The 24,748-nt window shown below is 35.4% G+C and overlaps 1 protein-coding gene across 1 annotated transcript in view; it reads left to right on the top strand.

Annotated features, from left to right (window-relative positions):
• The window catches only part of LOC129232912 (zinc finger protein 271-like), a 67,630-nt gene extending 43,431 nt beyond the window's left edge, over positions 1–24,199 (top strand). The window contains exons 5-6 of the mRNA XM_054867014.1: positions 21,631–22,342; positions 24,094–24,199. Coding sequence (XP_054722989.1) covers positions 21,631–22,342; positions 24,094–24,199 — 818 coding nt within the window. The remainder of the gene's footprint in view (positions 1–21,630; positions 22,343–24,093) is intronic.
• Positions 24,200–24,748: the final 549 nt, after the last annotated feature.

The following is a 24,748-nucleotide window of genomic DNA, read 5'->3' as shown; positions in this document are numbered from 1 at the left end:
AGAAATTTCGTCAGCCTATCTTCACTAGCCTTAAATAAAGCAGCTCGCTTAGGTGCCATTATAGGGCTCGGTAAAAGGCTCAATCGGACATTTTTGTTATTGAATGGGCGCCCATCCCTCAAAAGTAATGGTTGCACGCCTTAAAAATGGCATCCCTGCCGTCTGCACCGTGACCCACTTGACATTTCTACAGTATATCGAAGTCGTAAACAAATAATGCTTAACTTTTACAGGCCACATTTTGTGTTTGTTGCCGAATTCATTACACAAAAAGACTTTTTCTTCCCTAAACAGTCTGCAATTGTTTGAAAAAAGAGAATAGGACTTATTCTAGGATGTACTACTGTAAAACCCCTCCTAACCGACACCCCTCAAAGGCGGACACCCCTCTTATGCGGACAATCTTTAATTCCCCAGTTGCAATGCAAATAACATTATTAAACCCCTGTTCTGCGGACACCTCTCAATTGCGGACAAAATATTTTGTCCCGTTAGTGTCCGCATTAGAGGGATTTTACTGTATATACCTCCTAAAAAAGTTTATCAGGCTGTGTCAAGATTTTTGGAGGACCTGACTAGGCTGAATCTAGTGAGCTAGTTTGAGATACTGTGAACATGAACTGATTTGGATACAAATATTTCTAAACTTTTTAAGAATAGAAATGAGAATAAATTGAAAACATAATTAAAAAAAATAAATAAAAACATTTGGTTCATAACTTTTGGGGGGGGGGGCCCACAAGCAAGGGGTTCCCTAAGCCGGGCTTCGCGGGCCTATACCTAGGCAAATCAGGCTTTGGTTCTAGGAGACGTTTTAACTCCCAAACCCTACCCAAGTAGCTGGCGTCTCATGTACACTGCTTGACAATAGGGAAGTTGCAACCTATTAAATGTTCATATTTTGGCTATTGGATATTGTTAATTGACCCACAAAACTAAAAAATTCACCATCGTCGAAATTTAAAACACCGTGGTTGAATTTTAATGAATTTTTAAAAATCCACGCGCAAAAGTGCGCGCTTCTGAAACGTCACGAGCCTACGTCACAGGGCGCGAATGGGCAGCCTTCCGCCAAAGATCCCTTGTTTTCGCTAGGAACATTTTGAGCCCGCTGACATTTTTATTTTTTAGAAATTCAATAATCCTTTTGAACACACTATGGAGACCGGATTCGTTAAAGCACAATCTAAATAACCTTCTTCATGTAACATCAATGAGGATATTCGAATATTTCCGAGAGGATGAGAGATTTAATGTTCCAGAAATGCGAGGAGTTAAATGAGAGGAGATAAGCCTTTTACGTTTCGTCTTCGAAGTCGAATGCGTGACCTTCGGCTTCTCCCCTACCGGAAGAGCGCATGACGTCACTTCCTATGCCATCTGACGTCACAGGCGCTTGAACTTTAAAAAATAATTAAAAAAAAAATACTTATGGTATCGCAAACATTTTTTTTACCTGTGATGTTCATACATATTACTCTATCATATAAAAATAAAATTGAAAAATCGAAAACTTCCCTATTGCTAAGGAATAGTGATCTATGAAAATTTGTGCCCCAACTATCTGGGGAATAAAAATAAATTCAAGTTCAGATGGCGTGGTAGATCAAGACTCATTATCTGTATGAAAGACAGAGCATACACGCTGAAAATTCGTACGATAATTCACGCTGTTCGGTTTTTAACAAAAATAGTGCTGGATATTGAAAAAGGTTTTTCTCTGAAATTCTGTTAGGATCTTGAAATATTTAAGTGTAAAATGTACGCAAGACATGATTTGAGTACCTACGATCGTGGACGAGCGGTTGGACGACTGGAAGCAGGTCAAAGTGTCACCGTTGTGGCTGCTGCAATGGGTGTATTGAAAAGTGCCATCTCCCGATTAAAGAAAGCCGCCTGAAGGTGGGAATGTTTTGCAAAGCATGCCGGGGGCCGTGGTAGGAACACCACACCTTCAGAGGACCGCTATGTAGCCAGTAGCGTAACTAGGGGGTCTGGCGCCCCTGGCAAACTTAAGAAATTGCCCCCCCCCCCCAGTGTCGTGCCGATGGGAAGTCGTGTGATGGGAGTCTGTGACCTCCCAATTTTTTTTTCTTTGGGGGGGGGGATTTGACTAATTGATTCGACAAATTAGGAGACAATATTGTTCAATGATGCCCAATTTTAATTCGCATTAGATGTTATGTATGTTTATGTGTGCATACTTGAATTTTATCATTCGGTAAAATTGGGATTTCATTCGGCATATTTAGAATTTCCCATTCCCAAAAATTTTAGTTCTCCCCCTACCATTTCACATAAATTCAATAAAACCAATAACATTTGCAATTCGTTAATAAATATAAATAATGTGCATTCTTGAACCAAATGAGAATAAACATTTTTCAGTTCCGTTTATAGCAATGTATTTTCCCCTTCTAGCTCTTACCAGGCTTTTTTTATTTATATTCATAAAAGCATTTTTCTACAAAACACAATAATAAAAAATTAACATTTGCAATTCGTTAATAAATATAAATAATGTGCGTTCTTGAACCAAATGAGAATAAACATTTTTCAGTTCCGTTTATAGCAATGCATTTTCCCCCTCTAGCTCTTACCAGGCTTTTTTTATTTATATTCATAAAAGCATTTTTCTACTCATATGATCATTTATTTATTTATTTAACTGAATTGACCCCATATCCTACTAAAACAAACTAAAACACAATAATAAAAAATTAAATATACTTAAACGATTAGTATTTGAGACACAAGTGAAAGGAATAATCTTAATATTATTATATATGCGGAAGTTTGTCTGTATGGATGTTTGTTACTCTTTCACGCAAAAACTACTGAATGGATTTTGATGAAACTTTACAATAACATAGTTTATGCATCAGAATAACACATAGGGTAGTTTTCACCCCGTTAAGGGGGGGAAAACCCCCCTAGGGGCGATAAAACCCAATTTTCGTATAAATTCTCTAATACGAGGATGAAAAATTCTAGCACATATTAACATTATATGTCCATCGAAAGCTCTGATTTTTCTGCTGAGGATGGCACCTGTTCCAAATGTCTAAGCAGAATAAAAAAAGAGGCAGACCGCGCCAAAATGAAGTTTAGATGGGGAGGGGGTAACTTCAGAAGGCTTTTGGTCTTACTTGAGGAGGCTCTTGTTCTGGGAGTTCTCCGTCGTATTTGAGGAGTGGGTTTCCTCACTCTTAGGAAGATAGGCAGCCTTGTATTATAAACACACATCGTTTCAATGTTTCATACACGTCTTAAAATGGTTGTTACAGCATAACAACCGTTTTAAAACATTTACTCAACGAAATGTACCATCTGGTTAACACCATTCGAAAAAAGCACCCGAGAAGCTTTTATTCGAATCTAAATTAGGATGTCCGTTCGTTCTTGTGAGCAACCGGACCCCTCGTGACAATCACCTTCCCCCTCCAAGTATGGTAGTCCCAAAAAGAGCAAAGACCCCTCAAAAATTAGAATTACCCGGTTTGAGCCATAACGTCTCCCTCCTCACGATAACCTCAGCGAATGAATCAACTCGAAAAGTTAACCACTCAAAAGGTTCAATTTCTCAGGGTCACATTCGAGGGGGGGGGGACGTAGGAGGAAGGGGTCCCCTCCGATTTTTAGCTAAACTGTTCCCACTTATTAGTTTCAATATATTATTAATGTAAACAACTCTCAAGTTCAAATCTGTTTGTGTTGCCCAATCACATGTCCATATTATCATTATCCACCACTTTTTAAAAATTTTTGATATAAATAACTGTCAAGTGCAAAACAATATATGGAAAGCATTTCTCTACCTGTTATTTCAAGATTTCATCAATGGAATACACAACCCATGCCCCTCCCCCCTTAACGCGCTCATATGATATAATTCCTTAATTATTTTCTCTCGAAAATATATCATTCGATTATAAAGAGATCTCTCGATAATCGAAAATTCAACACCAAACATTCAAATATAATCCCATTAGCAATAAAGCACGCAAGAAGCAATCATTCGATTTTAAAACCATTCCAAATCCATCAATTCCAAGAGTGATGATGCACCACATATACAGAGGTGTGCACAGAAATTTTGGGGCTCGTCACAAATGACTTTGACGGGCCCAGTCTATATTGTTTACCCCTATGTCCCTAATACATTTCACCTCTCATTTTAAAAATCTCAGGCCCGGGCCAACAGGTGTCCCTTTTTTCCCCCTTGCCCTGTGCACGCCCATGCACGTAAGGAGTTCTCCCCCAAGAGTGCTATCCCGAAAGGAGAAAATCTCCTGAAAATTACAATCCTGCAGTTTGCGTCTTAACTCCCGTTCCCCTCTTCTGGTTGTCACACCCTGCGAATGAATTACATGGGAACTAGGCTACTTGCTTCATTAAGAAATAAATAAATACCTTTGTGCCAAGAAGTAATAGAAAATAACCAACTTTTGTAGCACAAATATATAGATTACTGCAGACACGTGTCTCGGGTTTCATTACCCAATGGTTTAGTCGAAGGTGGACGTAAGGGGGGAGAGGTTCCCTCAGGTTTTAACTAAAGTATTCCCCCTTTTGACATGATATATAATTTTAGTTTTAATGCCCCTCAAGTTAGAACCTTTTTAGCGCCACCCACCCTTTGCTTCCACCATCGGGACACCCCACCCATGTCACCCATAAACCAGTCCATGTGTTCATTCGCTAACATCTTTCTCCCAAAAATATATCATTGGGCTACCAAATCATCCCGAAGAATCATTTGATAATCGGGCATTCGGCAGCATACATGGAACTAATTACAACACTATTCGAATGCAAGCACAACACACAAACTTCTACAACGAATATTCGAGAGGCAATTTTTTGATTATAAAATTATTTAGACCGCAGGAGTATCCATTCCTCAAGTGTGCTGGTGCACCTCTTGAAAACGAACCTTCCCCCCCTCTCCTTAAGAGCACCATGATCCCCTTTTCCTGTGCATTTTTTTTCCGGTAAACAACAAAAACCAAGCCTATTTATATGTTAAAACATTAATTTTTCAATGCTAGCCATCTGACAGGTGTGCCCACCCCCCTAAGAGCAAGAGCGCACCCCTCTCCTAAATTTCGCAAAGACCTCCCTCCCCCCTAAAAAAAACAAGAGCTCTCCAAAAAAAAGTAAGAAATACCCAGCAAAACAACGCCCCTAAAAATTTCAATGGCGTGTCTGCGCCCTGACCCTTCCCCCACCCAAGTGGGCACAATTGCCTCTGACCCACTAAATGACAGATCTGTCCCGGTAACTGAATCCTTTCAGAAGTCAAAGTTCCGATTATCAAATCGATTGAGAAGTACACTGCTCGAGTGATTGACTTCTCGAGAAATCAACATCTCGAGAAGTTCACAAAGCGAGCACTCGAGCAGTCCATCGCTCGAGAACTCAGAAAGTGCTAATCAAAAACTCGAGCAGTTCATCGCTCAAGAACTCGCGAAGGGATAACGAGAACTCGAGATGGGATAATCAAGAACTCGGAAAGTGCTAATCAAAAACTCGAGCAGTTTATCACTCAAGACAGGGGTCTGTCCAGGATTTTTCACAGGGTCCGTTTTTTGTGAAAAATAAAATAATTTTGTGAAAAGTGAATTATTTTTGGGAAAAATAAAATAATTTCGCAAAAAAAAAAAAAAATTTGTTAAATCGAAATTTTAGAATTTAGAGCAGGCACAAATTACATCATTTAAACTTAAAGTAGAGAGTTTTCCTCTTCTATGTTGAGAATATCATTCTGGGGTGTTTTTCTAGTATTTAGCGGGGGGGGGGGGGGGGTGGTATCGCTAACTCAAGTAGCAATATTTATCTGCCATTCTACACTAGGTTAAATTATACTAGAAATATTTCTGTACAGCATTTAAAATAATTGTAACAAAAAAATAATAATAATAATAAATAAAATTCAGACGAGGAGGTTCAGCATTTAACTTTTTGACCCAGGACACTCTTAAAATTGCACAGAATTTCGTTTAAAACTTATAAATTCCGTGATTTTAACAAAAATAAAAATAGATTTTATTTGTTTACTTCTTAACAAAGCGTACTAAACATCAAAAATTCAAAAAATCGGAATCCCATAGCGGATGCAAAGAGATCGCAATTCTCAAAGCGAAGGCATCAAAGGTATAAAAACGGCTTGTAAAAGAAATATTTTTGATAAAATTATTTTTAAATTGCATTTTAGAGTCCTATGATAAACATATCATTAATATCTGTGGACACAGCTAAAGCAAAAATAAAATTAAACCATTGATTCAGCATTTTAATTTTTGAGTCATAAAAGAAAATGGAATTTTGCTTTAAAAACTTGAAGTGCGTGTTCTAACAAAAATAGACTTTTCATTTATTTGCATCCTAATAAAACGAAGTTAGCTTGAAAAATGAACAAAATATGATTCTTATATCGGATGTTAAAAGATTGTATTTTTAAAAATGTAGACATCTAAAGAAAAAAAAAAGGCAAGTAAAACAGTTTATTTAAAGTTAATCATCCTTGTTAGCATCGAAAAATCAAACCCATATAATTTTCTCCCAAAATAACAGTTGAACATCGCACCGCACCATAGACACGCAAATATTGACAAGCTGGTAAAATGATGAGAATATTTTCTAATCAAGTCATTATAAAGGTTTAACGCCAGACGCTAAAAGGCGATAATTTTAAAGTTAGTAACCCTATCTGAAGCGATCACATTTTTTTCCCCACCCTTTGCAGTTCTAAGTTCATTTCGCTGATATATATTATTATTGTTTATTAAATCATCAGTGGGGGAGAAAAGTGCTTACCAAACGCCTTTTCAGAAAAGTTTACAACAACACCGCTGCTAATTAGCTGTGATAAAACAAAATTATTTGAAACCAAACTTATTTCCAGCTGTTAATTTCTTTCCAAGAAGCAAACAACAAGCATTATATTTATTTGGCAGTAGCAATTTATCGCTTGCAGGAGCATCACAAGAGTGCCGATTTTTTTTTCTTTGCAAAATTGTATAAGCTGATCCCTCTAATTTGACTTTAAGAAAGGTTCCAAAAATTATCGGTTTAATATGCGTTACTTTGCTTTCAGATTTGCTCCTTCAAAAAACAATTTGTGACAGATCCGATCTTGTTTATCAGAATTTTGTGAAGGGTCCGTTTTGGTTGATCGGGATTTTGTGAAAGGTCCGTTTTGTTTGATAGGGATTTTGTGAAAGGTCCGTTTTGTTTGATAGGGATTTTGTGAAAGGTCCGTTTTGTTTGATAGGGATTTTGTGAAAGGTCCGTTTTGGTTGATCGGATTTTTGTGAAGGGACCGTTAACGGACCCAAATATCCTCTGGCCAGACCCCTGCAAGAACTCGCGAAGAGATAACGAGAACTTGAGATGGGATAATCAAGAACTCGGAAAGTGCTAATCAAAAACTCGAGCAGTTCATCGCTCAAGAACTCGCGAAGGGATAACGAGAACTCGAGATGGGATAATTGAGAACTCGAGATCTATGATAATCGAGAACTCGAGACCTATGATAATCGAAAACTCGAGATATGATAATCAAGAACTCGAGACCTATGATAATCGAAAACTCGAGATATGTTAATCGAGAACTCGTAATAATCGAGTTCTCGAGTGATCTTTGATAATCGAGTGATTCGATTATGAGAACTCGATTATGCCCATCACTAATGCATGCTAATCTTCAAGTGTTCCGGGTCTTCGTGATTCTGATAACACTAAGCGAATGATAACATTAACCATGATCACATTAAGCAGAGCCTACTGTAATCATTTGATGGTTTAATTTCCATCGTAATGGAGCTTTTACTATTGTTCGACAGCATGTTTTGTTGAAAGTTCAATTAAAGAAATAAATTAATGTTTTGCACCTCAAAACAAGTAGTTTTATATCAATTTAATGAATTACCGTGGCAATGAATAAAATGAAAAAGAAGCGGCAAAACTAAAATTGTGCCAAGGTCAAAGTGGAACGAAACTTTTACCGCCAATTACCAATATCAAACTAAAAAAGTCTAAGTTTCTTAAAATAGAAAAAAAAGGAAAGAAATTGGTTATTATAAGTATAATAAATAAAAGTAAAACAATCCACAAATCAATATTTTCTCATTCAAAAATAAATAAATAAAGGCCGAAATTAAAAAGAAACTGAAGCGTGAGGAGAAAAATTATTGCTGCAACTTGAGCAATGCGAGTTTTTCGCCATGACAGATTCCACGTAATATCATTTCTCTATCTTTCAGCAACCAACTCATTTTGAGATGGGGGCTAAAATGACGGCAGCAATGAAACATTTAAATCTTGCAGATTTACATGCGTAACGATTCAAAACGATGGTTAGCAGACATAGTAATAATAATAACAATACCAAAACAAAACTTACTTTCTCCAACGCTCTCAAAACAACTTGCAAGTTCACTTTCACTTAGATGAAAGCAATTCGTTACTCTTCATTTAAAAAGAAACATCTCAACGACCGCAAATTTCAGAAAACTTATTCATTTTCTGGTTCAGATTATCCAAAGGAAACAGAGGGAATTTAGAAATGTAAATAAATCGCATAAAGGAACCCACAAAATATGATTCCCTGAATTGTTTTAATCCTTAACAATCGATCTGTTACAAAGCTCCTGGTTGCAGTTAAATTGGGAATTAATCGGAATGCGAGAAATATGGAGGAAATAAACAGTACTTTTATACAACAACTAGCAAAAACCACTAACTTAATCATCGATTTTAGTGCCTAAATAACTTCTGAGTACCCCAGCTGGCTGAACAGTGTGATTTCTGTCAGAAGGCTTTTTTATTCCATACATGGGTTGCGTTCGACGAACCTCACCGGTTGACCGGTGAGTAACCGGTACCTAACCGCAGCTTTCTTGAGAGCTACCGGTTAACTGGTTGCTTCCGATGTCGTTTTAATGAGTCTCACCGGTTGATCTACCGGTAGACCGCAACTCTAGCTGGTTGATTGGTTGATGGAACCACGTGACATTTTTGACCAATTATATGTATTTTTCACCTATTCCTATTCAGAGTCACAACTGACTACAACTGTATTTATACAGAGGACTGCATATTAAGTGCCTTGCCTCCATTATTTTATATACCGATAGATGGCAGCACCATCACCGGATCGAACAGTTAATGAGAATTTAGAACTAGACCAGGAGCTAATAGCTAGCTGGTGCTAGCACCCCTAGAGTTATCGTTTCACTTGGAGGACATATTTTTCACCTGCGTGTTATCCGTCTGCGCAAGTAACCGATGATCAACCGAAAGCGTTCGATGAAGCATTAATTCATGAACAACCGAGTAGTAACCGCTGACGTCATTGTTGTCACGTGTTTAACTAACCGGTCGCTACCAGTCGTGCACGTCGAACGTAAGCATGTTCCACTGTCTTTGGATCTGATTTTCGAAATATCTGTGCTGCTTACTCACAACCGTCAAAATAACGGCGTTGTTTACATTGTGGCGCGAGGTGCGTGAGGTCGTAGAAAAAGTTTTTTTGGCCTTTATAAATAGATACATATTTTGTTAAAAAGAGTTCCTCTTGAAGTTTCAAAACCATCGTTTAGGGTTTAAAATTCAAAAAGAAATAGATTTGGAAAATGCGTTCATTCTTTGTGCATATGTTCCTATCTAAGAACATGGAACTTTACATTTGCTGTGAATCTTTCCACTTCTATCAGGTAGGTTTTAATATCCTTAAAATTAGCGCAGCAATATAATGCTCTTTTTTTTTTCACTCGAAATTGTTTAACTGTGAGCTCAATTAAAATTGATTTCAGGTTAGGTTGTGGTTCTAAATATTTATACCCTTGTCTAATTTCAGTTGGCGAAAAAACAAGTGGGATATATTTTTGAAATGGCTTAAAATCTATAAAAAGAGAAGGAAATCGAGACTTTTTGCTTTCATGCTAAAGGCCAAAAAAATATTTCTCTAACTGTATATTTATTCAAAAAAATCCTGAGGAACCGTTCTAATTTAGTCAATGAACTTACTGCAATTCCCTATTTTTCTTCTGTGTGGACTCCTTTGTTAAAATTGGTTTAGTTTTTATATTATTTTTTATGTAAGCGTCGTACATTTCTTACTTTTATTTTTTTCATTTTTTGCTTTCTTATTTCGTTTTGTGATTAACTAATTCCAATATGTTTATCCTTCACTTTGTTCTTAAATGCATTTCTCCATTTGATACATTGCTTTCACACATACTTTTTCCCGCTGGCAAATTTATTGCTAATTTATTCAGAGTGGTTTCATTTTTGGACTTTTTGCATTGTTTATGGGTTTTCTTGGAAAATTTATTACTTAACGGTTTTTTTTCCTGATGGAATTATATAATAAATTTTGCCTCCAGGTGTCATTTTATCTTTTTTGTTTTTGTTTAATTTCTAGTTTTTGATATTTATACTATCTCCTGTTCCACCGTGTTGCTTTTCTCGGATGACTTTTCATCCAGAAGCTCACATTTCTTTGCATTGAAAAAGGTGTTCCTTGTAACACCGAAACACGTGTCTGCAATATTTTGCAAATATTTGTGCTTTCTGACGTTGGATTACTGATTTTTTGAATTTTCAGCACAAAGGTATTTATTCGTTATGTATATTTATTGTTTTTGTGATATTGTGGGCCCTGAGCAGGATATTCTTCTGTAGGGGGGTTGGGGATAAAGTAATGGGGGGGGGGGAATTGTCTAAATAATTATAACCCCTAGAAGTCTTCATCAGCTTCTTCCTTTTGACCTGAATTTTAAAAAAAGGTTGGGAAGGGAGGAGTTTTTTCATGAAATCTGAGGTAAAGAAATGACGATTTGACCTCCTAAATCAAGTATAGTTACTCATACTTGTTTAGAACTGGGTGTTTAGTTTATCAAGTTTTGAGTCCCTACTTTTCTTTACCTTTCAATTCAATTAATAGATTCCTAACTGTGGCGCAGCTAGAAAATATTTCCTCGTAAGATTTTCAAAATTGAAAATTGTTGCTTTCTTTCCCGTTTATTAATTAAGGCAAAAATATTTAATGTACTTAATCCAAGAGTTTATGGATTATTAATTATATATTTAAAGTACTTGCTTTAAAACACTTTATAATTCATATTGATATCACTATGGCTTTAAAACAGAGAAAGTAGGAAAAACCACAGTATATTTATCTGGGGTGTTTGCAATCTGAAAATTTTGGGTTGTTGCTCTTGAAAATTCTAGGCTAAGAAATCTGAAACTGAAAAATCATTATAAAAAAAAACTTTTAAGATATTCATTTTTCCAATGATTTTTGTCTGATTTTTACTCCCTTTTACAAAAAAGGAAGTATTGTATTCGCGAAAAAAATTTCGCTCAAAAAATCGGCCTTAATTTCCATTTTTCTCACCCCCGAAGGAATGTTGTGGTTTTTTTTCGACCCGACCACACGTGGATATATGCCTAGGAACCTACAGACACCCGAAATATCCGTTTTGACGACCCCCGAGTTAATTACAACGAATTTTCTCTTGGCGTATGTATGTGTGTATGTATCTCGCATAACTCAAAAACGGTATGCCCTAGAAAGTTGAAATTTGGTACGCAGACTCTTAGTGGGGCCTAGTTGTGCACCTTCAATTTTGGTTGAATTCAGATGTTCCTAAGGGGGGTCTTTTGCCCGTTTTTGGGGGAAAATCATTATTAATTTCGATGTAAACTCAAGTGGTGTTATAATTTGTCGGACACTTGGTGATACCTTGCCAGTCTTTTGGTCGTCAAGTTGGCGACAAATCTTGGGATTTTTTTTTTAATTTGGTTTCAATATGGGTTTTTTGTGGCAAAAGGTATTTTTGCCGGGACAGTGGAAAGAACCATGGCAAAAATGGAAAAAACGGCAAAAACCTAATTGGAAATAAAGTAGCATTATAGTGTTAATCAAGAAATAGTGACAATATAATATAAATAATGTACTTTAATATTTTAGTTATGTCTCTCCATGTTACTTGTAATTTATAAGGTGAAAAATAAATAAAAAACAAATGTCGGGATTGCAAAACTTAAGATTTTAAATGTTTGCTAAAACAATTTTTTCAGAATGAGCCAATTCCTTCAATGCTAAAATAATGTTTACTTAATCTTAGTAAATTAATAAAAAGATTGAATTCTAATTATATATATATATATATATATATATATATATATATTTAATTAATCACTTTTTTTTTGATCCCACTAAGATTTTTAAGCTATTTAATTAATAACAGAATTTGAATATAGAAAAATATTAACTTTTCCTCAGTAAAGAAATAATGCATTTTTTCTCACTTACTGGGAAAATGGATAGCCAAGAGAAGAATTTGAAAAGAAAAAAAAAGCTGATCAATATGTGCATTCTATATTCACTCTACTTTTTAGTAATACTAGCTCACTCTACAAAAATGGCAAAGCCTTTTACCAAAATTTTTTCATGCTTTTACTTTTATATAAAAGGAAAAAAACTGTCCGTAATTTGTTAACACAAAATCTATTTTTGCCACTTTGGCAAAAACCTATTTTTGCCGGGCGGTAAAAACCGTGGTTTTTTCCATGGTTTTTTCCGCCCCCGGCAAAAACTTGCCAACCCTGGAGTAAACAATTGAATCACATTAAAATTGCCAATAATGAGGAAATGACATTAAATTGGAGTAAAAGGAAGTCATGTGATGCACACATCAGCTCGTTTCATTAGTTTTACAGTAGAGAATCAATTATCCGGGAAGTTTGGGACCATCGCTGTCCCGGATATCTGAATTTCCCGGTTTTCTGGATCGCTAAAAAACGCTTTTGGCCGTTTGTTTATGAAACTTAAATTCCCATAATAAATAGTTATACATATTAAAAATCGGTGTTTCCCGCGCTTTTCCGACGTGACTTACGCTCAATATGGCTTTAATTAGAGACTATTCAATAAAATATTGCTTTAGAATGTGACAATATTCATTTCTTTAGCATTCAGTTGGAATAAAACACGAAAGTTTCAGACTTACGAGTGTACTTTTAATTCAAGAAAATATTTCGGAAATTTTGCCCTGCGTTAAGCAAAACCCTCTGAAGTTCGTTTTTGAAAACATTTTCCCGAATTATAGATGAGTAATATGGTATTTATTAAGAAACCATTCATATTCTTTTAGGTATTTCCAAAAAATGCTTAATTTTTCAAAAATTGCCGAAAATGCGCATTTTTTAAAAATGGCGGGAAAATCGGCAAAAGGTTGCCGGTTTTCTGGTTTCCCGGTTTTTTGGTTCCTGGATAAAAGGTCCTGCACGGTACTTAAATCTCATATTCATCTTTTGTGAATTTTTTTGCGAGATTGTTTCAAACCCCCTCCTCAAGTGCATCAATATTTTGATGACAGTCAAATGCTAGGCTAATAATGGTTTTAATCTTTCATTGAGAACTGGGAAAGATTAAAATTAAATATTTTTCAACAGGACACATAATTTAGAAAATAACTTATAATTTCTTGCAGCAACAATACAAGTTAATTTACTTAAAAGCAAACCCAAAAATACAATAATATGCAGTTTACTGTGTGATCTGCGTGCATCGCCAAACATCACCAGTGCGAGAGAAATTGTGCTACGTGTAAAGAAGAGTATTTTTAACCATTTGAAGAAAATGAAAAATGTACACATTTCTTAAATTATTTAGTATTAATTGCTGACCAGTATTAATTGCTAGTTATGTACTGCTTTCTATTTCATACATTACAATTTCCTTACTTCAAAACAACCATGGCAAATAAAATAATAATTAAAAAAAACATGACTATTGCAGGGGTAGAAGTAGTCCTATATATCCTATACTTCCTATATTTTTAAAAAAAGTATCAAAAGTGTCCTATATTTCCTATATTTTTGCCAATTGTCCTATATTTCCTATATTCCCATAGTTCGTTATAAAGATTTATAGAAATTGACTATTGAAAAGCCTTGGGGTCACTTTATTTGCACTTTCTTCCACAACTTGACAAAATATAATTGAAGACTGCTTTGAAACAAGATACATAACTATTAAAAAAAATATTTATTTTCGGATGACTGCCGGCACCCGTCTGTTTAAATTTTGTTATAAGTGTAGAGTATTTTTGACAAAATTTAAAAATTGATTTAAAAGAAAGCTTCAGTGATCAATATTTTATGAAAAGCTCTCCAAACTATTGATAAAGCATTTTGTCAATGAATCTTCACTAACAACAAAATGTGGTGAAGAGTCAGCCGTTATTAATACAAAAAAAGGTCTATTTAAAATATTTAAATGTATGTAATTATGCAAAAAAAAAAAAAAAAGGTTAATCTTAAAATTTTTTAGGAATGGAGATTTGATGTTACTTGGAAGTCAATTCATTTTGGAAAAATGCTATGCAATAATAAATATTGATCAGCTTTCTAATTGCAAATGCTTAGGATTTTTAGTAGTAAAACTCATTTTGGCACCCTTCACAAGATGTAGCATCAGTTGAGAGGTTTCCCTTGCAAACAGAAATATACTGACATAAGAAAGATCATTCTTTATCAAAAACCATATAAACTGTTTCAAGTTCTTGTACATCATTTCAGTTTAGATTGCTATAAAATCTGCCCTGAAATCAATTAACCATTATAATTTAATTAAATCCAGCATTTTTTATGGTAAACTTTCAAAGTAAGGCTCTGGACCCCTATTTTTTGTCTTGAGAAATATTACCCCGGTATTGTTGCACCCCCAGAATTCACAGCCTAAATCCGCCTATGGTCTAGATCCCTGAATACAGATACTGACCTCAACTATTTTTCCCTATTTAATCCCAGTTCAAGGGTAAAATTTGTTTTCCAAAGTGTAAAGACACAATTTCTTAAAGAAATCCATTTTAAGTGATCAATAAGAATTTGATTTATTCATAAAATAATTTTTAAGCAGATTTGGGGAGAGTCGGTACGAAGGGGACAGTGCTGCATTTATGAATAAAATTTTCAAAATTGTATCTAACTTTTTCAGTAGATATTGCAGCAAGAATCTAAAGCTACTATATCTACTGGACAAGCTACAAGTAATTTTTCTTCATAAATGCTGCGCCGACCCCTTCTTCCCAACTCGCCCCAAATCGACAAAATTACACAACTGAAATATCTTATTTACCATTGGTAAACAGAAAATTTAGTGTACCTTTTTTCAAAGAATGCCTCAGCCAAAATTTGGAAAAATACAGTCACCAAATCAATGAAAAGAGACTATTTAATTGCTTAAAAGCTACTTTATAATTTTCTAAGCAATTAATTTAAATGGATTTTGATAGTATTTGTATTCGCGCAGACGTAGAATTTCAAATATTCAATCAAGTTTATATTTAAAGGATCCGTCAAATATAAAACGTATATTGATAAAGGTCTTTATTTTCCCTCGGATATTCGCCCTATCACTATCCCTCCCCTCTCCCCCCCCAGAAGGATACTACCTTAAAAAACACTAACACCCCCCTGAGAATTTTAATGTGGTAGGGTGCGTCATGACCTCCCATCCCCTCTGGTACCCCTGCACAGGTTAGTCATTTCAAATTGTTTCACGGGGGGGGGGGGGGGTCAGAAGGTGCACACTCAATACCAGTTTTTTTTTTCAGGGAAGGGGCAATTGCCTCCTCAGACCCTTGTAGATGGCGGGCCTGCCCTTGCACCTGAATCTCTCCAGAAGTGGACTATTTGGGAGCAGGGGTGGATATTGCAGGAGGGGTGGATATTGCGGGAGGGCGCATTGCCCCGTGGGCCCAAGCGCCCTCCCAGCCTGAGCGTGAGCACCCTCGAACGGCTTTTGTGCACCTTTGTTCTTTTTCTTCTTTTTTTTTTTTTGCACTTTGAAACCTGTGCACCTTTGTTTTATTCATTTTTTTGCCCCTTAAACCTGTGAGGTTTCATTTTTGTTCCTTTCTTTCTTCCTCCCCCCCCCCTTTTTTTTTGCAACTTCAAACTTGTGTGCCTTCGCTTTTTTTATGCCCTTAAACCTTGTGCGCCACTTTTTTTTTTTTTTTTTTGAGCCCCCCAAATCTGTGTGTCATTGGGATTTTTTCTGCGTCCTTAAACCTGAGCGTCTTTGTGTTTTTTTTTCACCATCAAAGCCCGTACGACTTCTTCTTCTTCTTCTTTTTTTTTTTTTTTTTTTGAGTCCTTACACTTGTGCGCCTTCTGTTTTCCATTTCCTTTTTAGCCTACTTTCCCAGTAAAAGTCCCCCAGTTTCCCAGTAAAGAAAGAAGAAAAAAGCATGAAAGAAGGCTTAATGAATCTTGAAAATATTACAAAAAAACAAAAAAAAAAGTCAAAAATAAAAATAATAATTAAATAAATATCGAAAAATTAAAAATGGAAAGTAGGGTATTGAGATGGGGGAAAATGTCTGTCTGTCTGCCCCTCTTCTAATAACTTTTGAGTGAACAGTCCGATTCTTCGAACAATTTTTTTTTTTGCTTGAAAGATCTCGGCGAGGAAACCTCATTCCTACATTTCACTTTTTGATTTGAACTATTTTTTTGTTCAATTTTGAACAGTTCAAAAAAACTTAACATCAGCGACTACGGGGAAATTCAAGGCAATTCCAAACTGAGACGGATTTGCTTCAAACAAACTTTATAGGAAAAAGCTTTTGATGAAAAACATGGATATAAAATATCTTTTTGATTCGAACAATTTTCCGTTCAATTTTGAACAGTTCAAATCCTTTAACATTAGCGCCTACGGGGAAACTGAAAGTCAATGTAGATTCCGTTCTTGAAGGCGGATTTACTTCAAACAAATTTTGTTGGAAATAGCTCTTGACGACAAACTCTAGACTCCGAGAATTTAGAGACTCCGACTCCTGAGCCCGACAATTAGTTGAACTCCGACTCCCGGACTTCGACTCTGACTTCATAGCTTTGGCAAAAATTTATACACGGAGGAAAAATGATTGACTCCGATTCTTGGATATTCGACTTGGACTCCGACTCCTTTATCTTAAAATGAGATTGACTCCGACTCCGCAGCCATGGTTTTGACTGTGAAATAATTATTGTTACTATGACTTGTTTTTATTTTCACTCTAAAGTTTGAATTTAGGTATTCAGTTTTCGGCGGATGAACTCGAAGTCATTTATGTTTCTACATAAAGATACGCGCAGACGATTTTTTTTTTTTTTTTTTTTTTTTGTTTTGGACAATGAAAATTATTTCTTTAAGTTGACATTTTATTGTTTTGGTAAGTGCCTTAATTCATTTAAAAAAACTTGACAACAGGGGAAAAAGAACGATTTTTTTTTTTTTTTTTGATATGATGTATTTATTTTAATAAGCTTATTAATTTTGATTATTATTTTTTCGTTTTGAAAGCGGTTAAAGAATTTTTTTTTTAAATGGAAAAAAGTGTATTAAGCTGCTTTGTTTAAAGGTGCTGCTATTTTATTTGTTCGTTTATTTATTTATTTTTTTTACGCATCTAATGTTTTAGATGAGTGAGGCATATTTTATTCCTAGAAATCAGCTTAAAATATTTAAAAACTATGTTTGAAACAATTTGTAGTGTTAGCTATTTTTGAGAATATTGATCAGGTACTAGGAAGTAGTAGGGGAGGATGGGCCACAATGAGACATTGTAAGTTCAAAAATAAATACAATTCTAACAGTTACCGCCACCTAGGAGGAGTAAACATAACCAAAATGATTCCCAGAATTCCTAGTTCCATGCTGTTCTATGCTTTTGCTTTGTAGAAAAAAATTAGTTACTGTTTGGACACACTGAAAGTTATTTGGATAATTTCTTGCATCTATCATAATCTTGAAAAACTTCAACAATTAAGCTAAGTGTTGTAGTTTATGTTGTTACTGATACTTTAATCTTCTATTATTCAGCTATACTATTTTCAACTCATGTTTATTTTAATGATATGAAGCAAAAATCTGTACTTTGTTGTTTGGGCCACAATGAGACGTCTCATTGTGGCCCAAGCAGCAGTAAGCAAGTGTAAAATACTTATATACTTCTTGTTTTAGTTTGCAAAAAGAAATTTAACAGTAAAAAATAGGCTTGATTTTAAAATATTTATGTTTTAACTAGTTATTACAAGTGAAATTTTTATTTTACTACACAACTTTACAACTAGAAACCGGTTAGGTGTTAATAAGGTTGCCAAACATGGTACTTATTTTAAAGCACTTTATAAGTATAATTCATATTTGTATAAAATAATTATATAAGTTAAGCATCAATTAATATTTGTCATTTATTATTTTATTCTTTTCCTGTTTTTTTTAAATCCTAATGTTTTTTTTTTTTTTGCTTACTGTAATTAAAATTGCTTTGTATGTAAAAAAAAAACAGTTTTAAACATTTAAAATATGCTTCAAACAAAAATAATATGTTTCTTTGCAAACTTGGGCCTGAGTCAGAGTACAGGCTTTTATTACTCTGTTCTAGTTCAAAAATGTGTTATGGAAAAAGTACAAGAGATTTAAGAGAATTAGCATATGAGATGGCAATATTTTAAGTAAAAATACAGTGATTATTCAGCTGTCCCATTGTGGCCCTACTTAATGTCTCATAGTGGCCCGTAACTGGGCCACAATGAGACACTTTTCAGCGAATTTATAAAGCCTCATAACTTTTTTTCTAACATTAAATGGGCTAAATGTGGTGCAATATACTATAATTTGATACCTTCAATATAATCAAGTATGTTTCTATGCTTTAGAACTCACCATTGTACGAAAAATGAAAAATATGTGTTTTTTGTCTCATTGTGGCCCACCCTCCCCTATGGGTATACGGGAAAGTAAGCTCGTTTAGTTTTAGACGGAACTTCTTGTTTTTTTTTTTTTTTTTTTTTTTTTTGTTTTTTTGTTTTGTTTTTTGCTCTCTCCCCTCTCGAATTTTTTTTTTTAAATTTTATTTTACTAGCGCCCTCAAACGTGCGCTCTTTCGGTTTAGTATTATTATTTTTTAATTTTGCGTCCTCCAACGCGCGTTCTTTCGGTTTATTTATTATTTTTTTAATTTTGCGTTCGTTTCATTGCGCCCTCAAGCCTGTGCACTTTTGGGGGGTTTTATTGCGCCCTCGAACCTGTTTTTTTTTCCTTTTTGCGCCCTTGAACCGAAGCATTTTTTTTCTCTCTTCCCTGAAACCTGAGCTTCTTTGGTTTCGCACTCGAACCCGTGCGTTTTCGTTTATTTTTCTTCTATTTTACTTTATTTGCGACCTTGAACATGTGCGCTTTTGTTTTTCTTCCTTTTTGTTTTCTTGTTTGTGCCCTCAAATTGACTGCTTGAGCGATTGACTTCTCGAAAACCCGAGAAATCAACAGAAGTTCACAACTTAAGATTTCGATAATCGAGATATCGAGAGCGCGGAAAGTGATAATCGAGTTCTCGAAATGTAATAATCGAGAACTTGAGATCTGATGATCGAGAACTCAGGATAATCGAGTTTCCTAATGATCTTGAACAGTCGAGTGATTCGTTTATGCCCATCACTAGTGAAGAAGCTTCCAAACATAGGATAGATTTTGATTATTATCCACCTTTTCTAATTTTTTTTTCAACAGTGAATCCAACTAAAAACGTTAAAAGTTCACTTTGTTATAGCACAGCGGATGTAACTACTGCATTTAGAAAATGCGAGAAGCCACCAATACTTGTTCCACACAGTAAACTTATGGGCTCTAATTTTCACAATGTAACGTACAATCCTACAGAGTATTCGACAAAACACTGTCTAGTTTCAAAGGCATTTTTCATAAATAAAAGCTGTAAACCATCAGGTAGTTTGGATTGTTTCAGATCATATCCTTTCGTCATTGGATTTAAAATTTAAGCTTAAGAGGACCGAAATATCGTGCCTTTACTACTCCAGACTACTTTTGTACTACTCCAGAAAAAGGTTTGAACAGTTAAGTTAGCATAATTGAGCATCTTTCTGTTACCAAATGATATTTCAGTAGCATATGACACTCGGTTAGCACTTTTTTGACGGGCAGGTTTTTGAATGGATAAACCATGGTTAAAACCGCATAGTACCGTCACATATGTCAAACACCTAACAACCCTGCTTGTACTTAAAATGTTTGTTTTTTTTCATGTACTCTAGTTCTTAATTCTTTTTGTTTCTTTTCAGCTGTAATCAGGTTTGCATGTTTCGGAATTCTGCAAGTGTGATGCCGGGCTTTTAAGCGCTCCGTGAATACCTTTTTATCTGCTTTCGTTTGAGGGGTCGTGTTCAAGTGGTCGACTGAGAAACTGCTACTCTATTGTGATATTCTCTAACTTTTAAGTTCAAGACTTTGAAAGAGTTTTATACATTCCGTAGCCTATTGCAGCAACAACAAATAATAGACTGTAGTGCATATTGTACGAAGTACACTGCTTCCAGTCAAATTCACTTTATGTGATGACGCCAATAACTGTCTTAAACATTACATGCATTCAACCTCGTGTAGTTCTTGCGTTGGTGAACTTCTATTCATCATATCATCGTTGAATAAAAACGTATTCAGTATGAGCAATTAGTTACGAAAGGAAACAGTAACGCCTCCATGACAGGAAATCTTTTTACGAGTGTCAGTTTATTTCGCAGCACGCTGTATTTGATATTGTCTTTAACTGATCCCTAAAAATTAAAATAAACAGAAGAACTAATATCCAAAATGTTCCTTGAATTCTGACACAAAAGGTCCAATATTATGAAGAAAGACGCCGTACATGGACAAACACTTTTTTAATAAGCTCTGTACCACATTCAAGAAGTTGCCTATCTATAGAAAAAAAAACGTTCCTGTTCAGTAACATAAAATGAACACTTGCGTGCTATCTGTATTTCTTTCCACTTACACGCACGATCATCTGAAACGCTAAATTAACTGTACACTGACTCACACAAAGTGAGCTGAAATTTGAAAGAAGAATTGAATTATATTAAAGTTGGAAAAACTATCCATACATAGAAGAAAAATCCTGGACGTCATACCGGTATCTTTATTTTCAAGACTGAAACGAGAGCGTTAAAAACATTTAAGAGTGATGTATTAGTTTGTTTCCAGTCATATTGATTCAGAACCAACTATTCACATATACTCGTGAAACCTCTTCCTTAAATTTAGTTTGTGTTGATTTTATGACAAGGTCTTCATCATAATTTAAATATCAAAGTATTGTACACGCGCTCGAGTATACTGAAACAAAAGAAAGAAAAACAAAACCATTTTGACTCTTAGTTGAAGATTTTCGGCTTCGGTGACATATCTAAGAATAAGAACTAGTGTAAAACGCTTGTTCTTGTTTTTATTCTTAAAGCTTCGTTCACGAATTAAAGCTGGCAAAACAATGCCTATTAAGGTTTTTGGTTAACAGTTTCTGCACCAACAAACGTTCTTGTCAAAAAGAAAAACGATATTATTACGCTCTTGTGGTTTTTGACCATTTTGAGAGTTTGAAAACGGCAGGAGCTTTTGCGAATCCATCTTTAAAATTCCATCATCTCGTGAATCTTATCACAGAACACCTTCATATTATTTCGCAATGGCACATCCGCCTGAGCTCCATGATGGCTCTGTGAAAATTTATTCCTGCGAGCATTGCTCAAAAGTATTTTCCCTTGCTTCAGTTTTAAAGAGACATCTTAGAACCCATACTAAAGACAAACCGTACCTATGTGAGCATTGCTCTAAGGCTTTTTCCAACGCATCAAACTTAGTTGTTCATTTGAGATTCCATACCGGTGAGAAACCATTCACCTGTGAACATTGCTCAAAGACATTCTTCACTGCATCACATTTAAAAAGACACATAAGAATCCATTCTCACGAGAAACCATATTCCTGTGAGTATTGCTCGAAGGCATTCACACAATCTTCAACCTTAAAGACGCATCTGAAGATTCATACTGGCGAGAAACCACTTGCCTCTGAGCAACGTTCAAAGGCATTTTGCCCCTCTTCGGATTTAAAGAAGCACCTGAGAATTCATGCTGGCGAGAAACCACTTGCCTCTGAGCAACGTTCAAAGGCACTTTGCCCCTCTTCGGATTTAAAGAAGCACCTGAGAATTCATACTGGCGAGAAACCACTTGCCGCTGAGCAACGTTCAAAGGCATTTTGCCCCTCTTCGGATTTAGAGAAGCATCTGAGAATTCATACTGGCGAGAAACCACTTGCCTCTGAGCAACGTTCAAAGGCATTTTGCCCCTCTTCGGATTTAAAGAAGCACCTGAGAATTCATACTGGCGAGAAACCACTTGCCTCTGAGCAACGTTCAAAGGCATTTTGCCCCTCTTCGGATTTAAAGAAGCACCTGAGAATCTATACTGGCAATAAGCCGTATTCCTGTGAACACTGCTCCATAGCTTTTTTCTACGTTTCAGATTTAAAAACACATCTGAGAAACCATACTGACCAGAAACTATTTGCCTGTGAACATTGCACAAAGCAATTTTCCAGCACTTCAAACTTAAAAAGACATCTCAGAATCCATAATAGCGTGAAGCGATTTGCCTGTGAACATTGCTCAAAGCAGTTTTTCAAAAATTATCATTTGAAAAGACATTTGCGAACTCATACTGGCGAGAAACCATACTTCTGTGAACTCTGTTCTAAGGTTTTTTCTCAATTATCCAGTCTGAAAGTACACTTCAGAACCCATACCGGAGAAAAGCCATTTTCTTGTGAGTTGTGTTTTAAGGAATTTTCTCGAACATCACACCTCAAACTCCATTTGAGAACCCATACTGGAGAAAAGCCATTTTCCTGTGAGTTCTGCTCTAAGAAATTTTCTCGAACATCACACCTGAAGTACCACTTGAGTACCCATACTGGAGAAAAGCCATTTTCCTGTGAGTTGTGTCCTAAGAAGTTTTCTCGACCAGGAACCCTGAAAGTACACTTGAGAACCCATACTGGAGAAACCCTTTTCCTGTGAAGTGTGTTCTAAGATTTTTTCTCATTTATCCAGTCTGAAAGTACACTTCAGAACCCATACCGGAGAAAAGCCATTTTCCTGTAAGTTGTGTTTTAAGGAATTTTCTCGAACATCACACTTCAAACTCCATTTGAGAACTCATACTGGAGAAAAGCCATTTTCCTGTGAGTTGTGCCCTAAGAAATTTTCTCGACCAGGAACCCTGAAAGTACACTTGAGAACCCATACTGGAGAAACCCTTTTCCTGTGAAGTGTATTCTAAGGAATTTTCTGAACTATCAAGCCTGAAAAAACACTACAGAATCTAAGATAAATAAATACCTTTGTGCTGAACAGTAAAGTAAGAAAAAACAACGTCAAAAAAGCACAAATTGCCGATTACAGCAGACACGTGTTCGGCTTATCTGCTCTTGCTTTTGTTGGATGTCTTTTCATCCATAAGCTCATTACTTTTTGCATTGAAAAAGGCGTTCCCTGTAACGCCAACGCCGAAACACGTGTCTGCTGTAATCGGCAATTTGTGCTTTTTTGACGTTTTTTTCTTACTTTACTACAGATTCTATTCCGGCTATATTCCTGTGCAGCTTGATCTGAAACAAAGTCTCGACCGAAAACCTAAAAAAAAAACAAATGTTCAAGAATCCGTATGGGGGGGAAAACTTTACTGTCATACCTTCATAGAAATTTTCGCGTTATAGCTGTAAGATCTGTTAAGAATCCGTTATGGCGCAAAACAAAATTCCTGTGACATGTGCTTGAGAAATCAAACACTTGAGAATCTGTTCTGGCAAACGACCGTTTTCTGATGGATATCGTTTGACGTCATTTTCTGAACTTGAATGTGCTTTTGGAATTCCAAGCAAACAGGAAACGGATAAAGATGGGAAATTCGTTTGAAGACATTTTCTGGTACTTAAATATTGAAAATTAATATCCATTCTTTGCAAAAGTTTCATAAGATGGAAGCAGTTTCTGAAGTTGATAAAGATAAGCTTTGTTAGAAGTTTCAAGCACAATATTAAATTCTACTAAATGATAAGAAACAAAAGTTGAGTGCAACGTTTTTAATTTTGTGTTTCCTGTCTATCAGAAGAGTTGCGATTTCCCAGTGCTTCTCCAGTTTATTGAATAATTCTCAAACATATCATTTCAGTTACCTGTTGTTGAAGCTTCATCTCACTTGTACCAATATGGAACTTATTCTTGAGCCCTCTGAAGTGGACAAGTTGTTTCTCGCAGACTCTGAACATGAAGTATAAATGAAATCAATTTAGCGAACCCAGCGAGAGCATTTCAAGTTACCTCATGGAACGTGCTACAGAGATGACTTTTAAAACGTTGACTCAGTAGCCCATTGTGCATAGCACTGTACTCTACTGTATGGTTATTGATATTATTTTTTCTACTGTAATACTGTTGTTCATACTTTGTGTTTACTATTGTTTACATAAACAGTATTTTACACTGCAAAGCATTTCCATCTTTTTTGTAATACTTAAGATCAAATTTTAACACACTGGAAGCCTGAAATTTTGGGAGCTTAAAGTATGTTTAGCTATTAATTTGTCCTGGTATTTTTGCGAATTTGAGTTTATTATTTTTTGTGTAGCACGCATATATATTAAGTCTTGACAAAACACAGTGGGGGAAGTTTTTTCGTGGATTTTAGCTTGTCATAAATTCTGAACAATATTAATTCAAAACCTTGAACTTTGTAATTCTATCACTCAAAATACATGTTTTTAATAGTTTACAGTTTCAGAGCGTATATATTTGATTTTCTAAAATATATTGTCATCCGAAGTGGC

Source organism: Uloborus diversus, unplaced genomic scaffold (genome assembly GCF_026930045.1).
Source record: "Uloborus diversus isolate 005 unplaced genomic scaffold, Udiv.v.3.1 scaffold_14, whole genome shotgun sequence".
In the NCBI taxonomy this organism is placed as follows: domain Eukaryota; kingdom Metazoa; phylum Arthropoda; class Arachnida; order Araneae; family Uloboridae; genus Uloborus; species Uloborus diversus.
The sequence above is the reverse complement of the archived record's forward strand: the minus strand, read 5'-3'. Positions and strand labels throughout refer to the sequence as shown.